Source organism: Rissa tridactyla, chromosome 11 (assembly GCF_028500815.1).
Source record: "Rissa tridactyla isolate bRisTri1 chromosome 11, bRisTri1.patW.cur.20221130, whole genome shotgun sequence".
Lineage (NCBI taxonomy): Eukaryota > Metazoa > Chordata > Aves > Charadriiformes > Laridae > Rissa > Rissa tridactyla.
The window spans coordinates 3,312,068-3,330,328 of record NC_071476.1 but is presented as its reverse complement, the minus strand read 5'-3'; the positions used below and the strand labels follow the sequence as shown (position 1 = coordinate 3,330,328).

General features: G+C 46.2%; 1 protein-coding gene across 7 annotated transcripts in view; it reads left to right on the top strand.

The window, feature by feature from the left end:
• GRIA1 (glutamate ionotropic receptor AMPA type subunit 1) overlaps positions 1 to 18,261 on the top strand; it is a 125,794-nt gene that overhangs the window by 61,934 nt on the left and 45,599 nt on the right. For all 7 annotated transcript variants that reach the window (XR_008468836.1, XR_008468835.1, XR_008468834.1 and 4 more), the window contains exons 4-6: positions 809 to 993; positions 5,877 to 5,930; positions 17,805 to 17,966. Coding sequence is in view for 4 of the 7 variants with exons in the window: in XM_054217209.1 (XP_054073184.1) it covers positions 809 to 993; positions 5,877 to 5,930; positions 17,805 to 17,966 (401 nt within the window). In the remaining 3 variants the exon portion in view is untranslated. The remainder of the gene's footprint in view (positions 1 to 808; positions 994 to 5,876; positions 5,931 to 17,804; positions 17,967 to 18,261) is intronic.

The following is an 18,261-nucleotide window of genomic DNA, read 5'->3' as shown; positions in this document are numbered from 1 at the left end:
TCCAGGCTTGGAGGCCAAGAGCAAAATGGACTTGTGGAGGACAGTGCAGAGGTAAGGGTGGTTCACAGCGCTGTCCTGGAAGTTGTCATTAGCCCTTGCAGGGACAGGATGACCTTAAAAGACGAGGAGAAGGTATAAAAGCATCCTGCCCTGCTTTCTGTTGTCACGAGGCATGAGCACGCTGAATATCCCAAAAGGACTGCAGTAGGCAGGGTTGTCTAGCAGGACTCCGGAGTAGTGCTGACTACATGTATCTCATCTGGAAGGTCGTGCATGTAATTTAGGCAAGATCCTTTTAAAAATAATGAAGTTTTCTGATGAGATGCTGCTGAGAGAGACAAGGGCGCTGAATATGATTGTGTATTGTGATTGCTGAGGGTGTCCCTAACCCTAGGAGCGCAGAGCCTAAACAGATCAAAGAGGAAAGGGAACTATGGCCCAAAGAAACCAAGTGATTTGGGTAGCGACAGACAAGAAGATGGGGATTAGAGCTCTTATCTGAATCCCACAACAGGGCCTGATCAACGAGACTGATCTGCCGATTACAAAGCAAAACTAGGCCTGATATCATCTTATTTTCCTGTGCTAGAACAGAAAAATCAGGAGTCATTAATTCTAGCCCAGCTGTGTATGGGTAAGATGCTAGACTATTAGCTGCTCTCTGTAGTTCTGCTGCGCTCTTGCAAAGCTGTATCCAGCCCAGCTCGAGGCAGCTATGCGGACTGTCCGAAGGATGGAAAGACGCCATTGCACAACTAAAACCTGGTTCTCCCCCTACTGTCCTCTTCCCCTGCTCTTCCCATCACAGGGTTGTCAGTCTTACAGAAAGTGCTGGACACTGCAGCCGAGAAGAATTGGCAGGTGACAGCTGTCAACATCCTGACGACAACAGAAGAGGGCTACCGCGTGCTCTTCCAGGAGCTGGAGAAGAAGAAGGAAAGGCTGGTGGTGGTGGACTGTGAATCTGAGCGGCTGAACATCATCCTTAGCAAGGTTGTGCCAGTGCGGGTCTTCTGGGAGGGGTCTTGCATGCAGGACAGGAAGGCTTGTTTCTCCTGGAGAAGTTCTCCCCGTTCCTGTCTGATTCATGTCTCATTGCGGCTCTCCTTGGATGCGATGTGTGTGTGTGTATTGCAGCAGGCTGCTGAGCTTGCGGGTATTTCTCCGTTGTGTTATGGTGGAAAATGTAAAGCCATAGAAATACTAGGAGCTCCTGTGTATTCCTGCTGAGTGAGCTCTGCTGCTCCATGTTCCCTACTTGATTGACTCCTCTGCTGAGCCCTTTACACCCCCTTACTCCCCAACAAGTTTGCTTTGTGCTACTTCTTCTAAGCAGTGTGCACGAGACGTGGCATTTCCTTATTCTGCTGAGTTTTTCTCTGGTTTTCCCACCTCCTGTGAGTTAGGGTGGAGGTGTGAATCGGCACTGCCAGACTCCTGACACTTCAACCTTCATGTGCTGCACCAAATTCTCACAACCACTGCCAGCAGGACAGAGATGGAGAAGTGGTACATCTGTAGTGTCCTCAGGAGCACTGTCTCCATATCAGGCTGGAGCTCAGCATCCTCACAGGGCATCCAGGCTGTAGGAGGATCGGATGTTTCCAGCTCCTCTTATGCCTTGCTGCGAGACTGGTTTATTCCCAGCCATCTCCTGGCTGTTTTGTTAGCTCATGGCCACAAGACAGATGAGTATGCAGCAGAGGACTTAGCAGCTAAGTTGTGTGCCCTGCCTCACTCAAGTGCAATCTAAATAGGTTGCCCAGTAGTGCAGATGCAAATTTTCCCCATCTTCTTTCTTCCAAGCCTCCCTTAATACTTTCCCTAAGTCCTGAATGTGGACTTCTGTGGACGTGAGACCAATGCAAGCCCATGGACAGGTCTCAGTCCACACTTGTGTCCCCTCTTCAACTCCAGCCTTAATATCTTCCCCCCTTATACCTACAGCCAAAGCTTTCACCACAGCTGGGACTCCTGTCCCACGCGGCTTAGAAAGGGCCCCGCAGCGTCACGCAGCCACTGCACGGTGACTCCCACTGTCGTACGTCTCATAACCCGCTCACTCTTGCCTCGTGCTTCGCACATTGCTTTGTCTAAGCTACCTGTCATCTCCTGTCTCACACTTCAGCTGCTCGCTGTCTGGGGCAAGGACTGCCGTTTCACCAGCTGCACGGCTCAGCGACAAGCACAGTCCATCCTCGTTGCATGTCTCTGGGTGCTACTCCATTATATAGAATAACGAAGCAGGTAACGGGTTTTAACCTCGAAGGGAAGATCATGCTCACGAAGGAGAGACCAGATTATTCTGAAGGGTAAAATCTTCTCTCTGATCACAGAGTGGCCGCAGCTGAACAATATTTTTGACAGGACCTAGGCAGTGAATTTGCCTTTTCTGCAAGCTTTCCTATAGAGTATATCAGATTTCTAAGGTTAATGATGTGGGTTTTTTAAGCCTGGTTTGTCTAACAGAAAGTTAAGTTCTGTAGTCAAATATTATTTCATTTTCCTCATAAGAAGAGGAAAATAAGTCCTTTTTTTCAAGCTTCTTCACTTAACTGGAGCAAGAGTTAAACTTAGATACAAATAAAGCTATTTGCAAGAACACTAAAAAAACCCAGATCTTGTGATTGTATTTGTTTTGCAATGCTGTAAAAAACATCCATTAAAGACAGAGCAATTCCAACAGACATCTGTGCCTAGGAGGTAACGCTCCTGATAGGGATAGGTCTGGAGAGAACTTTTTTCAGACCTCTGTAGTCTGGTTTTATCCTCGTTTGACTTCTTGTTCTGAGTCCGCAGGGATTTCAGGAAGCAGAGGTAGTTATCCCAGTGTAAGCAGGGGATGCCGGGGCTTTCAGAACATGCAGATGACCGGAGGGGATCAAAGATAGTGTTTGGCTCATTATCCTGTGAAATTCAGCTGGGACTTAAACTCGGGCTGGCGGCCAGTCTCTCAGCTCACCGCAGCAGCAACCTCTGCGTGGATGGCACTGCTCTGTTCGCCCTGTCTCTTTGAGCGTCTGAGGTGTTCAAAGAGCTGCCTCGGCCTCTCAGGGGCTTTTTAATGCATTTATCTTCTTCCCTGACAAGCCTGTCTCTGTCTTTCCGTGGCTGTGGATTTGTGCTCCCCGGTGAACGGAGGAGCTGGGGATGGTTCTTTAGCATCAGTTCCTCACATGTAGACAGTGGTGCTTGCACACGCTTTTAATTTCTTCTTCCCACCCCGTACATGTAACACAAATAACCACCGCTGACTCCAGTAAGGCAGCCCTCGCCTTCTGGAGGCCGTAGCTGTAGAGGAGCCAGCGCTCAATGTGTTAACGATACGCGGGAAAATGACCTGATTTCTTTCTGGGAGATTTCTCTGTGTTATGTCTCAAGGGTATGATTTATTTTTGCCGAGGTAACTGGCGTTTATGAGCCGGGCCTTGGTTCAGGACAGGATATTCACGGGGCCGCGCTGCGTAGCCCTAATGGGATAAGTAAGCGGTGGGTTGTATTCCGTCAAAGCCCTGTATTGTTTCTTCCTTGTCTCTCATTAAAATGAATAACTGGAATTTCTCCTTTGCCACTGTTTCACTCTGAGAGGATTTCTCTCTAATAGATGTCAAACTGGCCCATTAAGAAGTGGGTAATGAAACCTAGGTGGCCCAAGTGAGCTATCAGCATGCAGCCCAGCACAGCCTCTCACCACGTTCAGGCTAAGTGATAAATGCTATTATAACCTCAGCTTGCTACCGCCGTCCGGACACATTAGGACTGAGCAAGCATTCTAAAATAAATTAAGATCACAAATAACTGTGTAAAACACAGGAAGCAAGCCTCATAATTCAGGTGGATGGGCTGCAAGATTAACAGCTCAGGGAAAGCTGGATGGCAGCCCTCTCCGGTTCATCGACTCCGACACCTAATAAAATAATAAAGGGAGAGTTTGGGCAGAAGGAGCCAACGCCAGCTATTGTTGACACGGGAGAAATGGGGAATTGGATCGTAATTCTTAGACGTCCCAGTGCCTCGGAGATGCTCCTTCCCTCCCATAAGGTCTAGGACTTACTGCAAAGGTCAGTCTCAGTTGATGAATGGAAGGGGACAAGTTGAGTCTGGTTTTGCTTCTCAGATCTGGCATTGGAAGATACTCAGAAAACTACCCATAATACGAGTATCTTTATAGTCTTAGGTAGACAAAGGTTTTTTTCTGAGGGCTCCAGACTGGTCAGCAGAAGCCATACCAAGGGATCCTGTTGAGAGAACCCCAGGGCAGTGAAGCTGGTGGAACTGACATCAGTTGTGTAAGAAACCACTACTAAATGAAGCCTGCATTGGAGTTAATTTCTGCCCCCACGTTAATGCTGGGAACCAGATGAGTTTTAATGTGCATACAAGAGCACTTCATCAGAGAAAGGCTAAGGCAGATGAACCAGTTGCACAGAGCAAGTGTCAGCTCATTTAAAATCCATTTGGAAATCCCTAAATGGCTGTTCGTGATAATCCGGGAGTGTTATCCCATGGGGAAGATCAGTCTGTGTGTGCCCTAGTCTGATGCTTCTCAAACACCTGCTATCAGCCCGGTATCAGAGAGGAGTCCTGAGTAGACCGATCTCTGGTTGAATCCAACACAGCAGTCATTTTATTATCATTCTGGCTGTGAGGGTGTTTCTGGCCTTGCTAACATTCGTGCAGATTTTGCCTGAGCGTTGGCAATGCAGGCAGTAATTCAGAATCAATTTATACGACAATGGAAATAAGAGGTAGTGTTGCCAGCAAAGAAACCTTATGGAAATAGCACAGTTCTCTCAGAAACTGGCAATTCTTCTGTTTTTACAGGTTCTGGGGGCATTTTAGTTTGGGCTTTTTTTTTCGCTGTCTTCTTCCTGTACATGCATTGGCTCAAATGCAGATGGTATCTGGCTCTAGTCACCTGATAAGAATTTAACAGCAGTGCTGGAAGTCAATGCAGAGGAATTTCAGTGGAAACATGGAGCCAGCAAGAATGTGATTTTTAGCTGTATTGTTTCTGTATTTTTTTATAATCAAGGAAGAGAGCTAGGGACCATCTGATCAGTGACCCTGTTCCCCGTAGTCACAGGCAACCCTGCAACAGATGATGCCTTTCTACCTAGGCAAGGGAAAATTTCCAGCTAACACAGAATCTTTCAAACGCTACAGATCTGTAAGTAATTGTCTTGATAAAAGAGAGTAAAAAACGGACTCTACAGGCATCAGGGAGAAAGGAGTAAGTGGCAAAGAACATCTATTGGGACATCATGAGTACGAAGATATAAATAATCTCAATGAGCGTGCGAGGGGAATCCTCTATTGAGTGCCTTGCTTTGTTCTGGAGATGTGGCTTGAAGCTGCCCCAGTGCAGTAAAGGAGAAAAATTGCCCTGTAGTCTAAATGTCCTGACATCTCGCCCGGGTAGGTGTCTGCGGCAGGGGATGGAGATGGGAGGATGTGCAGAATAACTCTCTAGTCTTGCTCAGTATTTCAGCTGCATTCACAGGACAAATGGACCCCAGCTCCCCACTTTGTTCCTTTAATGTCTGAAATATAAATCTTGTTTAACCTTTTTTTTTAGAAAAAGCACTGCGTTTTTATCCCTGAGCCCATTGGAAACAGGTTGGGTCAGGCAATTTATTTCTCCCTGCCTGTGGAATCTGTTTGGGGATCTTCTCCTGTCTAATTTCAGACTTGATGCTCAAATATCACGTGTGAAAGCTCTGTCCTTCCTCTAACAACATTACAAACTTTTATTTTGCCATGTCTTTCGGTCTTCAACCGAACAGTCCCATCAGGGAAAAATGGAGAGGGTAGATAAATGAAGCTGTACTTCCTTAGTTGGTCTCCGCTAAATATCCCTGGTTTTCATCTTGCAGATCATCAAGCTTGAAAAGAATGGGAATGGCTACCACTACATTCTGGCAAATTTGGTGAGTTGCCCTTGGCATTTTTTTTTTTAGTATCTCGTATTTTATAAAGCACTATACTTACAATTACTAAGCTGCAAGTCTTTTTTCTAATCCACCTTTTGGGTAGAAAAAATACCAAAGTTCTTTGCAGTGTTCTCCTTATGGTATTTTCTGTCTTGAGCCAGCAAGATCATCTCCAGGGTATCTCCAAGGTTGGTGGATTTTATTTTATTTTTTTGCCTCCAGACTCAATCTGCATCTTTTCAAAGCCAGTTAAGCCAACTGTCAATTAATGCTTGTTGTTATAATGATTTTTTTTTTTGCACGTCATGGGCACCTGGGGTCCTGGTATTGCCCTCCAGCTTGTTTTAGTCAGGCCATCAAGAAGTTGTTGACTATTGGTAACAGCTTGCATTTTCTAACTAGTTTTAATTCCACTTCAGTGTGTGTCCCCAAAGTGAAGTGTTTCGCAGCCATCCTGAGAGCCCCACTAAGGGCAGACTTGTTAATGACGATGCACCAAGATTCCTCTGACCTTCCAGTAAAAATAAAATATGTACCTATTCTGCAAGTTGGTGCTAAATCAAATCTGACTGTCAATGGCTCTAAGGAATGCCTTGGATTTAAAGATTTCGTTAGGGAAAGGATTCTCCCTTTAGTGCAGGGAGGCACTGCCGGAGGACAGAGCTGTGCTGCGCAGCAGCAGGGCCATCTTTCTGGAGCGCCAGGCTGTCCTCTCCTAGGAGGCTGGAGAATTTCTCTGCCTAGGGAGGTCTGGGAAGTGGTGAAAGAGAGGAACAGCCTCAATCCATAGGACAGCTGGAGGTTTTCCACAGCAGAGATCCTACCCTCTCCTCCCCAGATGTGTCCGTCCGTCCAGGGCGATGCGCAGCAGAGGACGGGCTGGTGTCGGTAGCCGGGGGCTGAGGCTGCTCCCCCCAGGACCTGCTGTGTCCGTGCGGGGTCTGGAGCCGTTCTTCCCTCCCGCAGCTGCATCTGCGAGGCAGCACGTCAGGCCCAGGGTAATTAAACTTTAAACTACCAATTAGTCAAGCAGTTGCTGCCGTTCTCCTTCTCTCCATCCCAAGATAACTCTGTAATTTACAAGACAAAAATGGCCACATAATTACCCTGCGATGCTCTGATACTGACCCTGCACTTCTGCGCTGGGTGCCTACCACGTAATTACAAAGTTAAAAATGTTACGTTGTGCAGGGGGAGACATGCAAACCGTAGAGAAGCCAATAACTTTGGTTGCTAATTTTTAAAAAATTATTATTTGTTGTAACCCAGGTCCTGGCCTTCAGGTGGTTACGAAAGTCCCTTCATTAAAGTTAAGCAGGGAAGCTATTTGGAGCAGCGGGAGCGTGTGCGTCTCTGCGCTTTTATGTATACCCATGCGGAAGGTGAAATGAGAATGATAGCACCTCTTCTCTCTGCATGGTTTCATAAGAATAAATAAATTAAAAGCATGAGGTGGTCTAATACTGAGGTGTTGGAGTTTTGAAGGACATTTCCCTTTGTCTTATGATACGATGCTCTCCCACTTTCAGCCTGAGAAAGCACACTTTACCCATCTTTAATTTGTTTTCTTAGCCTTTGCACAAATGCTGAGAAGACAGAGCTGACTGGAAGAGGCTGCATACTCGGCCAACATGGGTTATAAATAATTAACTCAGAGCAAAAGGCTTTTCATTTTCCCAGCCCCTCAGCAGGGAGGTTCTGCCTCCCAGCTGCAGCTCAGTGGAGGGTGCTTCGGGTCCCCGGGACCCACAGGGTCTGACGGGACCACCAGAACCCACTCTTACTAGCTGGGCTTTTCAAGCAACTTTGATGTGGGGGGAGAAGAAGGAGAGTGAAAGGAATTCAAGCTCTTTCCTTTGGTCTTTCCTGCTCCTTAAAACCCAGCACTGCACAAGAGGCAAACTCCATAGACAAGAATATTAAAAAAAAACAAAACAAAAAACCAAAAAACCACCCAAAAGTGGAAAGAGAGGAGAGGATAATCAGACAACGTGGGAAAACTATTTAAAAACTAGCATTCCTGAAGGTTAAGAAGGCCCTTTCCAGGGCAGGACAAGCTTTGTGGTTCTGCCGTCTGCACGGGCAGGTCCTGGCACCAGAAGCCAAATGAGTTTCTGTGATGTGCTGCACCCACACGAGAGCTACTCGCTGATCGGTTCTGCAAGGAGAATGGCAAAAAGGCCGTGGAGATCCCATGTTTCTGAGACCGTATGGCAGGGAGGAAGGACGGCAAGCCCCTCCGTGCGGGGATGGCTGGGATGTTACAAGGGATTGGCAGAACGTGGGAAGTGGGCGTCTGGCAGGGTTAAGCGATAGTGCGGATGCTCTGATCCAAGAGTTCAAAGTAGGTTTTACCCTCTTCTGAGGACATCTCATTGCCTGGATTAGAGCCTTCAGAGGGTGTAACGTGCTCTAATTTATTCCCACTGACTCATACACATAGTGGATAGGCCTTAAACACCCCACATTTTCCCCTGTAGACAAGTCCTAAGATGACAGGGTGTGCGTTGCCCACACACACACACGTACTGTCATGTCCACACCCGCACGCCTAGAAAACAGCCCAGTTTTGTGGAAGTGCCTCATTCTGGAGTACTGGATTGTAAGAGAATAAATTAGGAGCTAAAAACTGCAAGAGCCTGAACATTTCCAAATGAGTTCTTTTTTGTCCCCTGTGCTGACTGATGGAGTCCTAATTTTAGGACTCTCATCCTGGATGAAGATAAGGCTCCCAGCCCTGGCTGGGACAGGCTCCGCCTTGCACAAGTCAAGTGAGCCCTCAGCTGGTTCGTAGCCACCAAGTTACCCGCACTAGCTGAAACAAGGGGATGAATTTTCAATACCTGCCTTTTACAACACTACCTGAATTTCTTACAACACTACCTAAACTTCTTGGGCCCTTTCCCATGGAGAATCAATTATGGAAATGACATATTTGAAGCAAACGTTGGGAAATATTTATGGATAACCCCACTGAAGTTTGTATTTTTTGTCTACACGCGTGTTCAGAGCTGTACTCGTCCAAAAAACCAAGCAGCAGCACACTACTACCCAGTTACAGCAGCTCCAAACTGGTGTTACATCAGGAACACAAAGCAAGTGAGTTTGCAAGACAATGCCCAGGCTGAATACGGCCTGCAAAAATCAACCATTTTGAACACGGAGGAATTCCCTGTCTGGTCACAGACAATTCACGAACAAAGAGCAACTGGCTTGCATTAATCACCGCTTGTTTGCCCAGCGGTTGCTGTCAGGCGAGCTGTAGTAAAGCACCGAGCAGAATTTGACAAGTACAGCAAATGAAAGCTAGTATTTCCTAGCAGGAACAACTTTCTTTTTCAGTGAAATTGCTGTTGCCAAGGTGAGACAATAATATTTCTGTGTTCACAAACAAAATGAAACCATTCTGCACCTCAGGCCACGGGCAAACAGCCCTCTCCGAATCTGCTGTGCCTGTTAAAGACCCAGCCTGTCTTGTCTGCTCAGCCCTGCCCATCCCACGAAGGTCTGTCTGCAGCATCGCTGCCAAAGGAAGGGTTCCTGTGAGCGTCCCTGCCTCTCCTGGAGGCAAATTTGGCACTGTCTGTGGCTGTTCAAACTCATGAAAACTGAGCCTTGACCGGAACCCGTTAAAATTACCCACAATTAGCTTTTCCCAGCTGCCAGCCTGGATACTTGTCAGGTGTACCAGCACTGGGGGGTTGCAATCGTCTCTCTCTTTCTCTCTGTGTGTGTCTGTTCCTTTTGGAACTCAGAGGGGTTTGCCAACTTTAAAAAGTGTTTGGTTTTGTGAGTCTTATTTTTCTAAGCTTTGTTCTCAGCCTTTGAAAGCATCAGTCTAGCAGCCACAAAGGAAAAAAAATAGTCAATACTATCAGAAGAGCAAGCTTAGAAACTTCTGGGATTCCTTTCTTTTGATGTTAGAGGCTTTTTCCCCCTAACCTTGGCCTCATGTATCTGTTTGCCCTGTGCCGGGGACGTAGGCTGACTACTGTCAGTAGTGGGAGAACATCAGCTCTCTTGGGCAGAGGAAAATCTGTGTCTTAAAATAAGTGACATTTGCGTGACCTGTCTGTAAAAGAAAAGTATGAAGGACAGCTGCCACATACAGTGTTTTAGCATTTCTTTCTCCTGGCACATTAGTCCAGGTTGTTCTTTTAGCAAATGCTCTTGTTTGAAGTTGAATAGATAAGTGTATGAGATTGCTGATGCTAGAGGTAGCAGGGAAGAGTAAAAGTAAAAACAGAGTTGATGAGCAGAGGTAAGCGTTTTTTCCTGTGCCATTTTACATCAGCATGTGTCAGGGCTGAGTTAGGCCATGGACAGAGTTTCACCTCGCAAGCAGTTGTGGTGGCTTTGGTGGTTACCAGCACAGCAGCTTTGCCAGCAGAGTGGCTTGTGCAGGAGTCAGGCAAAATCTGCTAGTTTGATTCAGTTCGTCTGTGCTTTAAATGGACCTCTTTGATTTTTCCCCCAAAAAAGAGAACGGAGAACTTCTGCGTCGAGGGCTGAGACACAATGACCTGATGGGGCAGACAGTGAAGGGATTCCCTTCCAAACTGGCTGTCGGAAAGGACATCCACATCCCCGGGGAGCAAAGTTCTCCCAGTGCGGGCAGAGATCTGCTCCCCTAAAGCCCTGCAGCACGTGTACATCCCGCAGCCTGGGCTGTGGCTGCGTGGGGAGGGTCTGCCGTGCCCGGGCTGGGTGCGAGCCGAGGGCAAGAAGCTGTACCTGCCGCAGGACGAGTGTGACCCGTGGCACTGGCCGTGTGTCGACGGCCCCGCTGCCCGCATCCATCCCCTGATTCAGCTTGCCTGGAGCTAAAGCGTTGCGGTTCTCAGGCTCCCATCAGCTTGAAAGCTGCCATGTTTATTTTAATCACCCTCAGTTATTAAAGCTGTCTCCTGCCCCCTGAAGTACTGCTGACGGAAGGTACAAACAAGGTCAGGAACACTCAGGTTTGCATCACTACTTGATTGGAAACCCTGTTCTGTGGGAGTTTCCAAAAGGATGCGTACACCATCAGCTTCTTGTCCTGGTGAGATCTCAAGTTGCCTGGTCTTGCAAAAACGCTATTCTAATGTCGGAAAGAGATGGCCTCAGTTATTTTTAGGTTTCTAAAATTATGCCAGTTAGACTCTTTCTGAGAGGTTGGTGCAGGTAGACTCGTGAGAAAACTTGCTTTTCCAGGCAGAGGGAGGCATTATATCTATCAGTGAAATTTCTGAGGTCTGCATTTCGCTTCCAAACGGCTTTTATGTCCTGATTCAAATATTATCAAGCAGAATAAACCCTTATAACATTATCTTGTCTGAGTTACTGATAGTAAAAGACACAGCAGTGCCCTGAATTAATTTTTGCTTGAATTAGTGTGTCTCATATAAGAGAAAATCATCTGGGTTTGATACAAAAATTGCCCACACGGGAGAATATGAACTGCAACCTTGGAAGGATTTTTGCAGTAGCTAATGAGGGCTCAAAAGCACGAGTGACTTACTGTGGCTTAAAAAAATCACTGAGCATCAGGTGAGTAACTGACAGATTATATTACAGCCGTTGGAAGGAAAAATGTGTTTGCTTAAATCTCAACAAAATGGTGTTAAACTAACAGGTTTCCTCAGCCATTTGTAGTCTCCTAACCCATTACCCTGGCTCAACTGGCAAGGGGTGACGTGTAAATCTGTAGTATCTTCCTCATGGTGACTTCATCAGTGCTTTTTTCTAGTCCAGACTTGCCTAGTTGCAGCTTCCTCCATCAGATTTATGCTTCTGTTTGTTAGACCAAATATTCTATTACTAATGTTTTGGTCCTTTGTAAACTATGATCAGGTCATCCCTTAATCATATCTTTGATTGAAGTCCTGGCATCTGTCACTACACGGCACATTTCCCAAACCTTTAAATCAGTTTCTCGTCTGAAAGATCTCTAAAGCACAAACATCCACCTAGAGCATCTGTCCCTCTGCCTGGACTGAGCTTTCCAACAAGATGGGTATGATCGTTTATGTCCAGAATGTGCAGCAGCGGTAGGATAGGGCTGCTGCAAATAATATCACAAAGAAAATCTTATGCCTGCAGAGCTGTACAACAAAAAGTTGCTGGTTATCTCCAGCCCCATGTCCTTGAAGTCTGGATCCTCACCTGACTTGGTTTGCTTTGCATCGATAGACAAGGACCAGACAGGCTCACCAGACTGCAGGACTGGGACCCTGTCTGTAAGTGCCCCCTCCTCCCGTCTTTCTTTTCCCTTTCTTCTTCACTTACTTCTGTCTTACAGTGAGGACTCGCACGTTTTGCTGCCATGATGAGTTTTGACATATTAATTCTGCGGAAGAGAAGGCAGCCTCTCCTGTTGGAAGGCATGCTGGAAAGAGACTTGAGCAGATGGGCTCTTTTTTGACGTACCCTCCTTATTAATACAAAGTGATGGGAGTGAGGAGTGATGCTTTACTGGAGAAGTCAAGCTTGAAGATAATTTGGTATATTTGGGATGCTCCGTCTGGAAACACTCGACTTCTCGTTCCCTGCAGAAAGACACCGGCATACCTTGGAATGACAGGAGCCACTTTGCATTCACTCAGCTCATCTACAGCCGTTCAGAAGCAATTGTTTTGCTTTGCAAAGTTTCTTATAATCATAAAGTCTGCGAGCAGGAAACAGTCTGGCATTGCAAACCATACCTGGATAGCATCTAAAGAGAGCTGGACCAGTTTCCTGATGCTGCCACAGGTTTCTGTGGCGCCCACCCAAGCTCAAGGTGAATTGCTTAAATGCTTTTTGCTTAAAAAGGAATATTTCAGCGTGTGACTGCCAAAAGAAAAAAAAAAAAAAAAGACGCCGGTCTCTTCATCCCAGACAGAAAGGGTCTAAAAAGCCCAACACTCGTTCCTGGGGTGAGGGGATTGCATTAGGTTCAGCCAACAAGACTTCTCCAGGCAATTCAACAGAAAGGGGCATTTTCCATCTCCTCATTCAGAGACGAGCTTTGCCGTTCTCAGAGGGACATCTGGAGGGCTCAGAAGATGCAGAAGGAAGAGAGAAAACAACAGTGTTTCTCAGAAATGTGTCAGTCTTCAAGGAGACTCTCTAGTGTTCTTTCTCACAGGAAAAGCCAAGACTTAGAGCAAAGGCAAGGAGATTTTAAGCTGTGCTGCAGCTGGGCTGCGGGGAGGTTTATGAGACGATCAGCTGTAGCCTGCCCAGAGCTCAGCCCTCGCTGCCTGTTACCGCAGCTTCAAAGGCACAATTATACTGCAGGAGGCACCCTGCAGGGAAAGTGCCAGCAATTAATAGTAATTTAGTGAAATACAGAGGGAATTTGAAGGCATGCAGCAGTTGATGTCTGGGTACGGAGGTGAGGCTGCTGCCGTCTGCGGCGTTCCCGCGGGCTGGGATGATGTCCCAGAAGGAGCAATGCCACCCGGTGTCATCAGTGTGCAGAGAGGAGGCAGTGGTTTAGTACGGTGAGGCAGTGACGTATGAGGGTGAAGGGAGACATGCAGGGCAGTAAGTGGTGCTGGCAGATTTGCGGAGGGTCATGCACGAAGGAGCGAGGCTTTCCCTGCACCGTCCCACAGCCGTCTGCACGGCCCGCTCAACGGCTTGGCTCCTCCTGGTGTTCAGGGTATAAATAAGGAGCTGGCTCACTTCGGGGTGACTTTCTTTTCAAGGCAGATCCTTCGTGGACCGGTTAATCAAGATGGATTCACGAGGACCATTTCAAGTCATCAGTCTTCCTGCATTATGCATTTCCTTTGATGACTGAGCCCACAACCAGAGGAGAGGAATACAAATGTGTGACTTGCTGACACCTCTCCCAGCAACCAAGGCAGTGAATGGGACAGTAAAACAACCTTTAGCTGAAAAATGTTTTCAGTTTAAGAGCAGCATAAAGAACAGATGCAGCAAGGAAAACACAATGAGGAAAAACCCTTCCCAATACCGTTCTGTTTTCTATTTGAACACACGAAGGTGTCTGTAACAGCTCCCCGTGTTATTTACTAGCAGCAGGACTTCTGCATGTAATCGCTTTGCGAGGTTCATTAATGCAGAGAGAAGAGTCCATGGTACGGGGTAAAGAGCAAGTTTCCTCCTTTGAACCGAGCCTGGCTGTTGCTCGAACTGTGTGTTGCAGATGCTGTGAGTCAGAGCCGGCGTGGAGGAGGGAGGCTGTCTCAGCCCATCAGCACAGATGGGTCCAGATTTTTATGGTTTATTGTCAGCCTGCTAATTCGATGGCATTCAAAGAAAGCCAGGCATTTTCCAGGCATACGCAAGGCAGGAGGCCATATTCTCTGGTTTGCTGAGATGATATTGCAAAGTGAATTTAAATCGAAGGGACAGCTAACCCTGCTGTTGGGCAGGGGGTGGGCTGGCTGACGCGGGGTCTCTTCCAGCCTGGTTTTGATGGTTCCCAGAGAGAACTGCGCCTGTAGAAGTGTTGTCTCCCCGGGAGTACCTACATCCTGGGCAGTGACCCTGTTTGGGGCCCTGGGGAGCTCTGTGGTGTCCCTGGGTCCCTCTCTGCCTGCTTTGCCAAGGGTGCTGGCACAGCATCTGGGCGGGAGCGTGAGTTGCTGTATTGCTCCTCTTCCTCCCCGGGGGACTGGCAGTCCAGCCTAGGGAGAGGAAACCGGATACCTGTAAGTCCAACAACAGATATTTCACGTCCAACAAATGGTTCAGGTCTAAAGAGCCTGAAGAAATTCACATATCGCCAAATTCCAGGGGCTCAGCTCATTTCCCTGAACAGCCCACTGTGCTCCAGATGTGGCTGCAATGCAAGCTTTCTCCAGTAATCCTTGGCAGATTTTTGAAATGGTTTCAAACCCGTTTGACCACTCCATGGGACCACAGAGGTCCCATGGATTACGCCATTCCAGCACTGTTCACTTCTAGCTTTACTTAATTGGATGGCAAAGGGAAGCATTTCTGTGCTGGATCTTTCTCAAAATAGTTGATACTAAACATATTGCTGCAAAAACATGTCTGCTGCCCCTCAGTAATGGGTTGCAGTCTTTCCTTAGTCATTTTTTAAGAATTTATTTTCTGTTTTCCAAGTACAGCCAACTGAAAACTAAATAAAAGATCCCTTTTTTTTGCTACATGTAGCTGTAGTTAGTACAAGGTGACAGATGATTGATGGCTTCTTTACTTGCGAAGATTGTAATTCTCCTGTTCTCCTGTTTCCTACAAGCACTGAGTGATATTCCAGAAAGACAGATAGGCGTATTTAATTCCTGATGCCACTTTGTCAATAGAAGCATTTTCAAGAGCCAGTTTGCATAACGTTTGATATTTTCTTGTTCATATGTTAGCCAGCAAGAATTCCTCCTGGGAATTATTTTCTAAAATGTCTGACCTCTGGTATTCCCAGTTCATTGGCTGTCGTGTCATCCAGGCCTGCTCTGAGCAGATTTCAGTGGTGCAGTGATTAAAATTCCTTTCTAATTGGGACCGTTCCTACACGGACCTTGTACTGGGGCATGTGGAGGGGGATAACAGGTGAAAACAGTTATTTCAGCAGTTGATAACAGCCAAAATGTAAAGATGTATTCAAGGTTAATGGTGTCCTCTATGGTCCCAACTGCCTGAAACAATTGGAGAATCTTCAGAGCTCTCCACATTCTTTAAAGAACCCGATTTGTGTCAATCAGTGGGGAAAAATTAGTACAGTCTTTGGGAAGAAATAATTCCTTTTGTCTATTCACATTATTTTAAAATTTTATCCCAATGAATATTGTTGAATACTTGCTTTAGATTCAGAATGGTGTCGTTTGGGGAAAACAGTGAAAGACAGTGTTTTCGACCGCTGCTGTCTCATCACTGGTGGCATAACCTTTTTTTTTTTTTTAATTTTTCCTATTTAAATCTGCTTGTTGAGGGGGCTGAATACACCAGGCATCTTGCTCATAGTCTATTGTGAACTTGGACTTTTCTCCATGCCTTTGTAGGCCTTCCGAGGAGGAGCTGGTGGCACGAACTTCAAGTTGCTGTATGGTAGTTTCTTTTGACAGATCTTTTTCCCCTGGGTACCTCCCAGGAGCAAAATGTCAGTGTAATTTGGTCGTAGCCATGAGTAACCAGTTGGCAACCTGTGAGGTCCCTCTTACTGAACCTTAGGAGCTCTGCGTGTCAAAAAACACTTGGCCTGAAATGCATTAAGATGTCAGGGACAATTATACTGCTGCATTTCCTATTCGCTAATCACAGCTCTGGCTTTCTGAAACCCCTACGCTAGCAATTACAAAAAAGATTGATGTGGGTTTAACCAGCATTCTGAGGAATACGTACACACGAAATATCACTGTTTTTTTAACCTAAATCACTGCACTTTGAAGCAAAACAAATAATCTATTTAGAGCATCTGTACACCTATATCCAATCCTCAGCCTTCTAAGTGGATGCCAAATTGCTTATAAAAAGCCGGAAGAAAAAGTGTGGATGTCTTTAAAGACATTTGTGAGTCACTTACGACTCCTTCAGTCTGACGCTGATGTGAGAGGGCAATTTAGTCTTTTCCTTGCAAGCTGTCTGTTCCCAAACCAGGTTGCTGTCTAACGGCTTGATCCTGACCTTGGAAGTTAATGAGCTAATTAGCTCCCTCAGCCTATGCACAGAGGGCACCATTTTGGGAACTTGACCACTGTCTCATGGGAATAACGTGATGGGTTTTTAGCTCACACCATCATCATATGTTTGAGAGCACGCAAGGGAGAGAAACCCAGTGGTAAGTTTAGAAGGTGCCTATGGAGAACATGCTCCAGCAGCATGTGCTGGAGGAGAGAGGGAAGGCAGACCTTGAACAAGATCTTCTGTTGCTCAAGTGATTGCGTTGTTCATAGTCCTCTCGTTCATTTTCCCTTATGCATTACGGTTATTAATAGTACTAGGGAAAATAGTTGCCTCCATCCCTTGTGCTTGTGTTTCAAAGGAAAAAGCACCAGACTGCAGCCTGTCCCACACGCAGCAGCCCAAGCAGGAGCGCACAGTCTCTGTTCAAGCACCTGCATTGTGCAAGGGGGCACAGCAAACAGTTTGGCATAACAGCAGCGCTGAAGACATAGTATCAAAGCTGGCAGACCAAAAAATGACCGTTTCTCCATATTGTTTGCAGTGAATCTCTAATTATTTTTTACCTCTGACTCAACGGGAGTGACTAACTCTACAATGCCACCCCAATACACATGTGTAGTCACGCACTTGTGTTCATCACATGTAGTGGGCAAGAGGTAGGGAAGAACAATAGACAAATGAAAGAAATCTATTTCATTAGTAATCTGAAGTCCAAAAAAGTACCCCTTTTTATCCCAAATTAGCAAATTCTACAGCCTGTCTTTTCTAACAGACCGGGCTCCTGTGGCGGGCTGACTGACCATTTACTTCTTAATCTGCTTAAAGTTCAAGATTTGTTTTTCCATACAAATTGTGACTTGAAAAGAAGCACACTCTCTGTTGGTGACAAAGTGCATGAAAGTTAGAGCTTGGTGAATAATTCTGCATAAAAGTTAGAGCTTGGTGAATAATTCTCGCTAATAGATTTTGAGAATTTAGTTATTTTCATCTAAGCATTATTCAGGATATATTTTTCCGTTATTCTGCTAGCTTTCTTGCAAATGAGCTGTTATTAATACAATTATTTGTCTCCCTGGCTGGAAACTGCGGGATACGGCCAGCTGAGAACCTGTGAGAAAGGCAAGTTCACCCCACAGTCAGGGAAGTGGTGCCTCTCTTGAATTGGACCTTACCTTGCAGAAGAAAGAGATTTTTCGTAAACTGGTTGCCAGATGCATTGATAGGTAGGATTCCTCTTATCCACCCAGAGATATGTTCCTCTGATGAGCTTCCCCTGCTTCTCTCCTGTACTAGGGATTCATGGATATTGACCTGACCAAATTCAAGGAGAGCGGAGCCAATGTAACTGGCTTCCAGTTGGTGAATTACACGGATGCTGTTCCCGCCAGGATCATGCAGCAGTGGAGGAATAATGATGCCAGGGAGCATCCTCGTGTGGACTGGAAGAGGCCAAAGGCAAGTGGTATAAAAAAAACCATTTCATTTAGGGTCCGTGTGGCTCAGTTCAAGTTATGCTTACCTCTTCGTGATCATACAGAGCTCTTTAATCTCACTGTGAAAACCTGTCACTTGATATAATTATGAACATTACCTCTTCCAGGTGCCTCAACATTGTCTAAATTTTACTAGGCAGGAGTTGCTGCATGCTAAGAAATACACAAGTTGGTGTATTCACTCAGTCTCCTAGCTTTTACCCTCCTCAAAGCTAAGGATTAAGCATCTCATAACGTTCAGTATATATATATATATA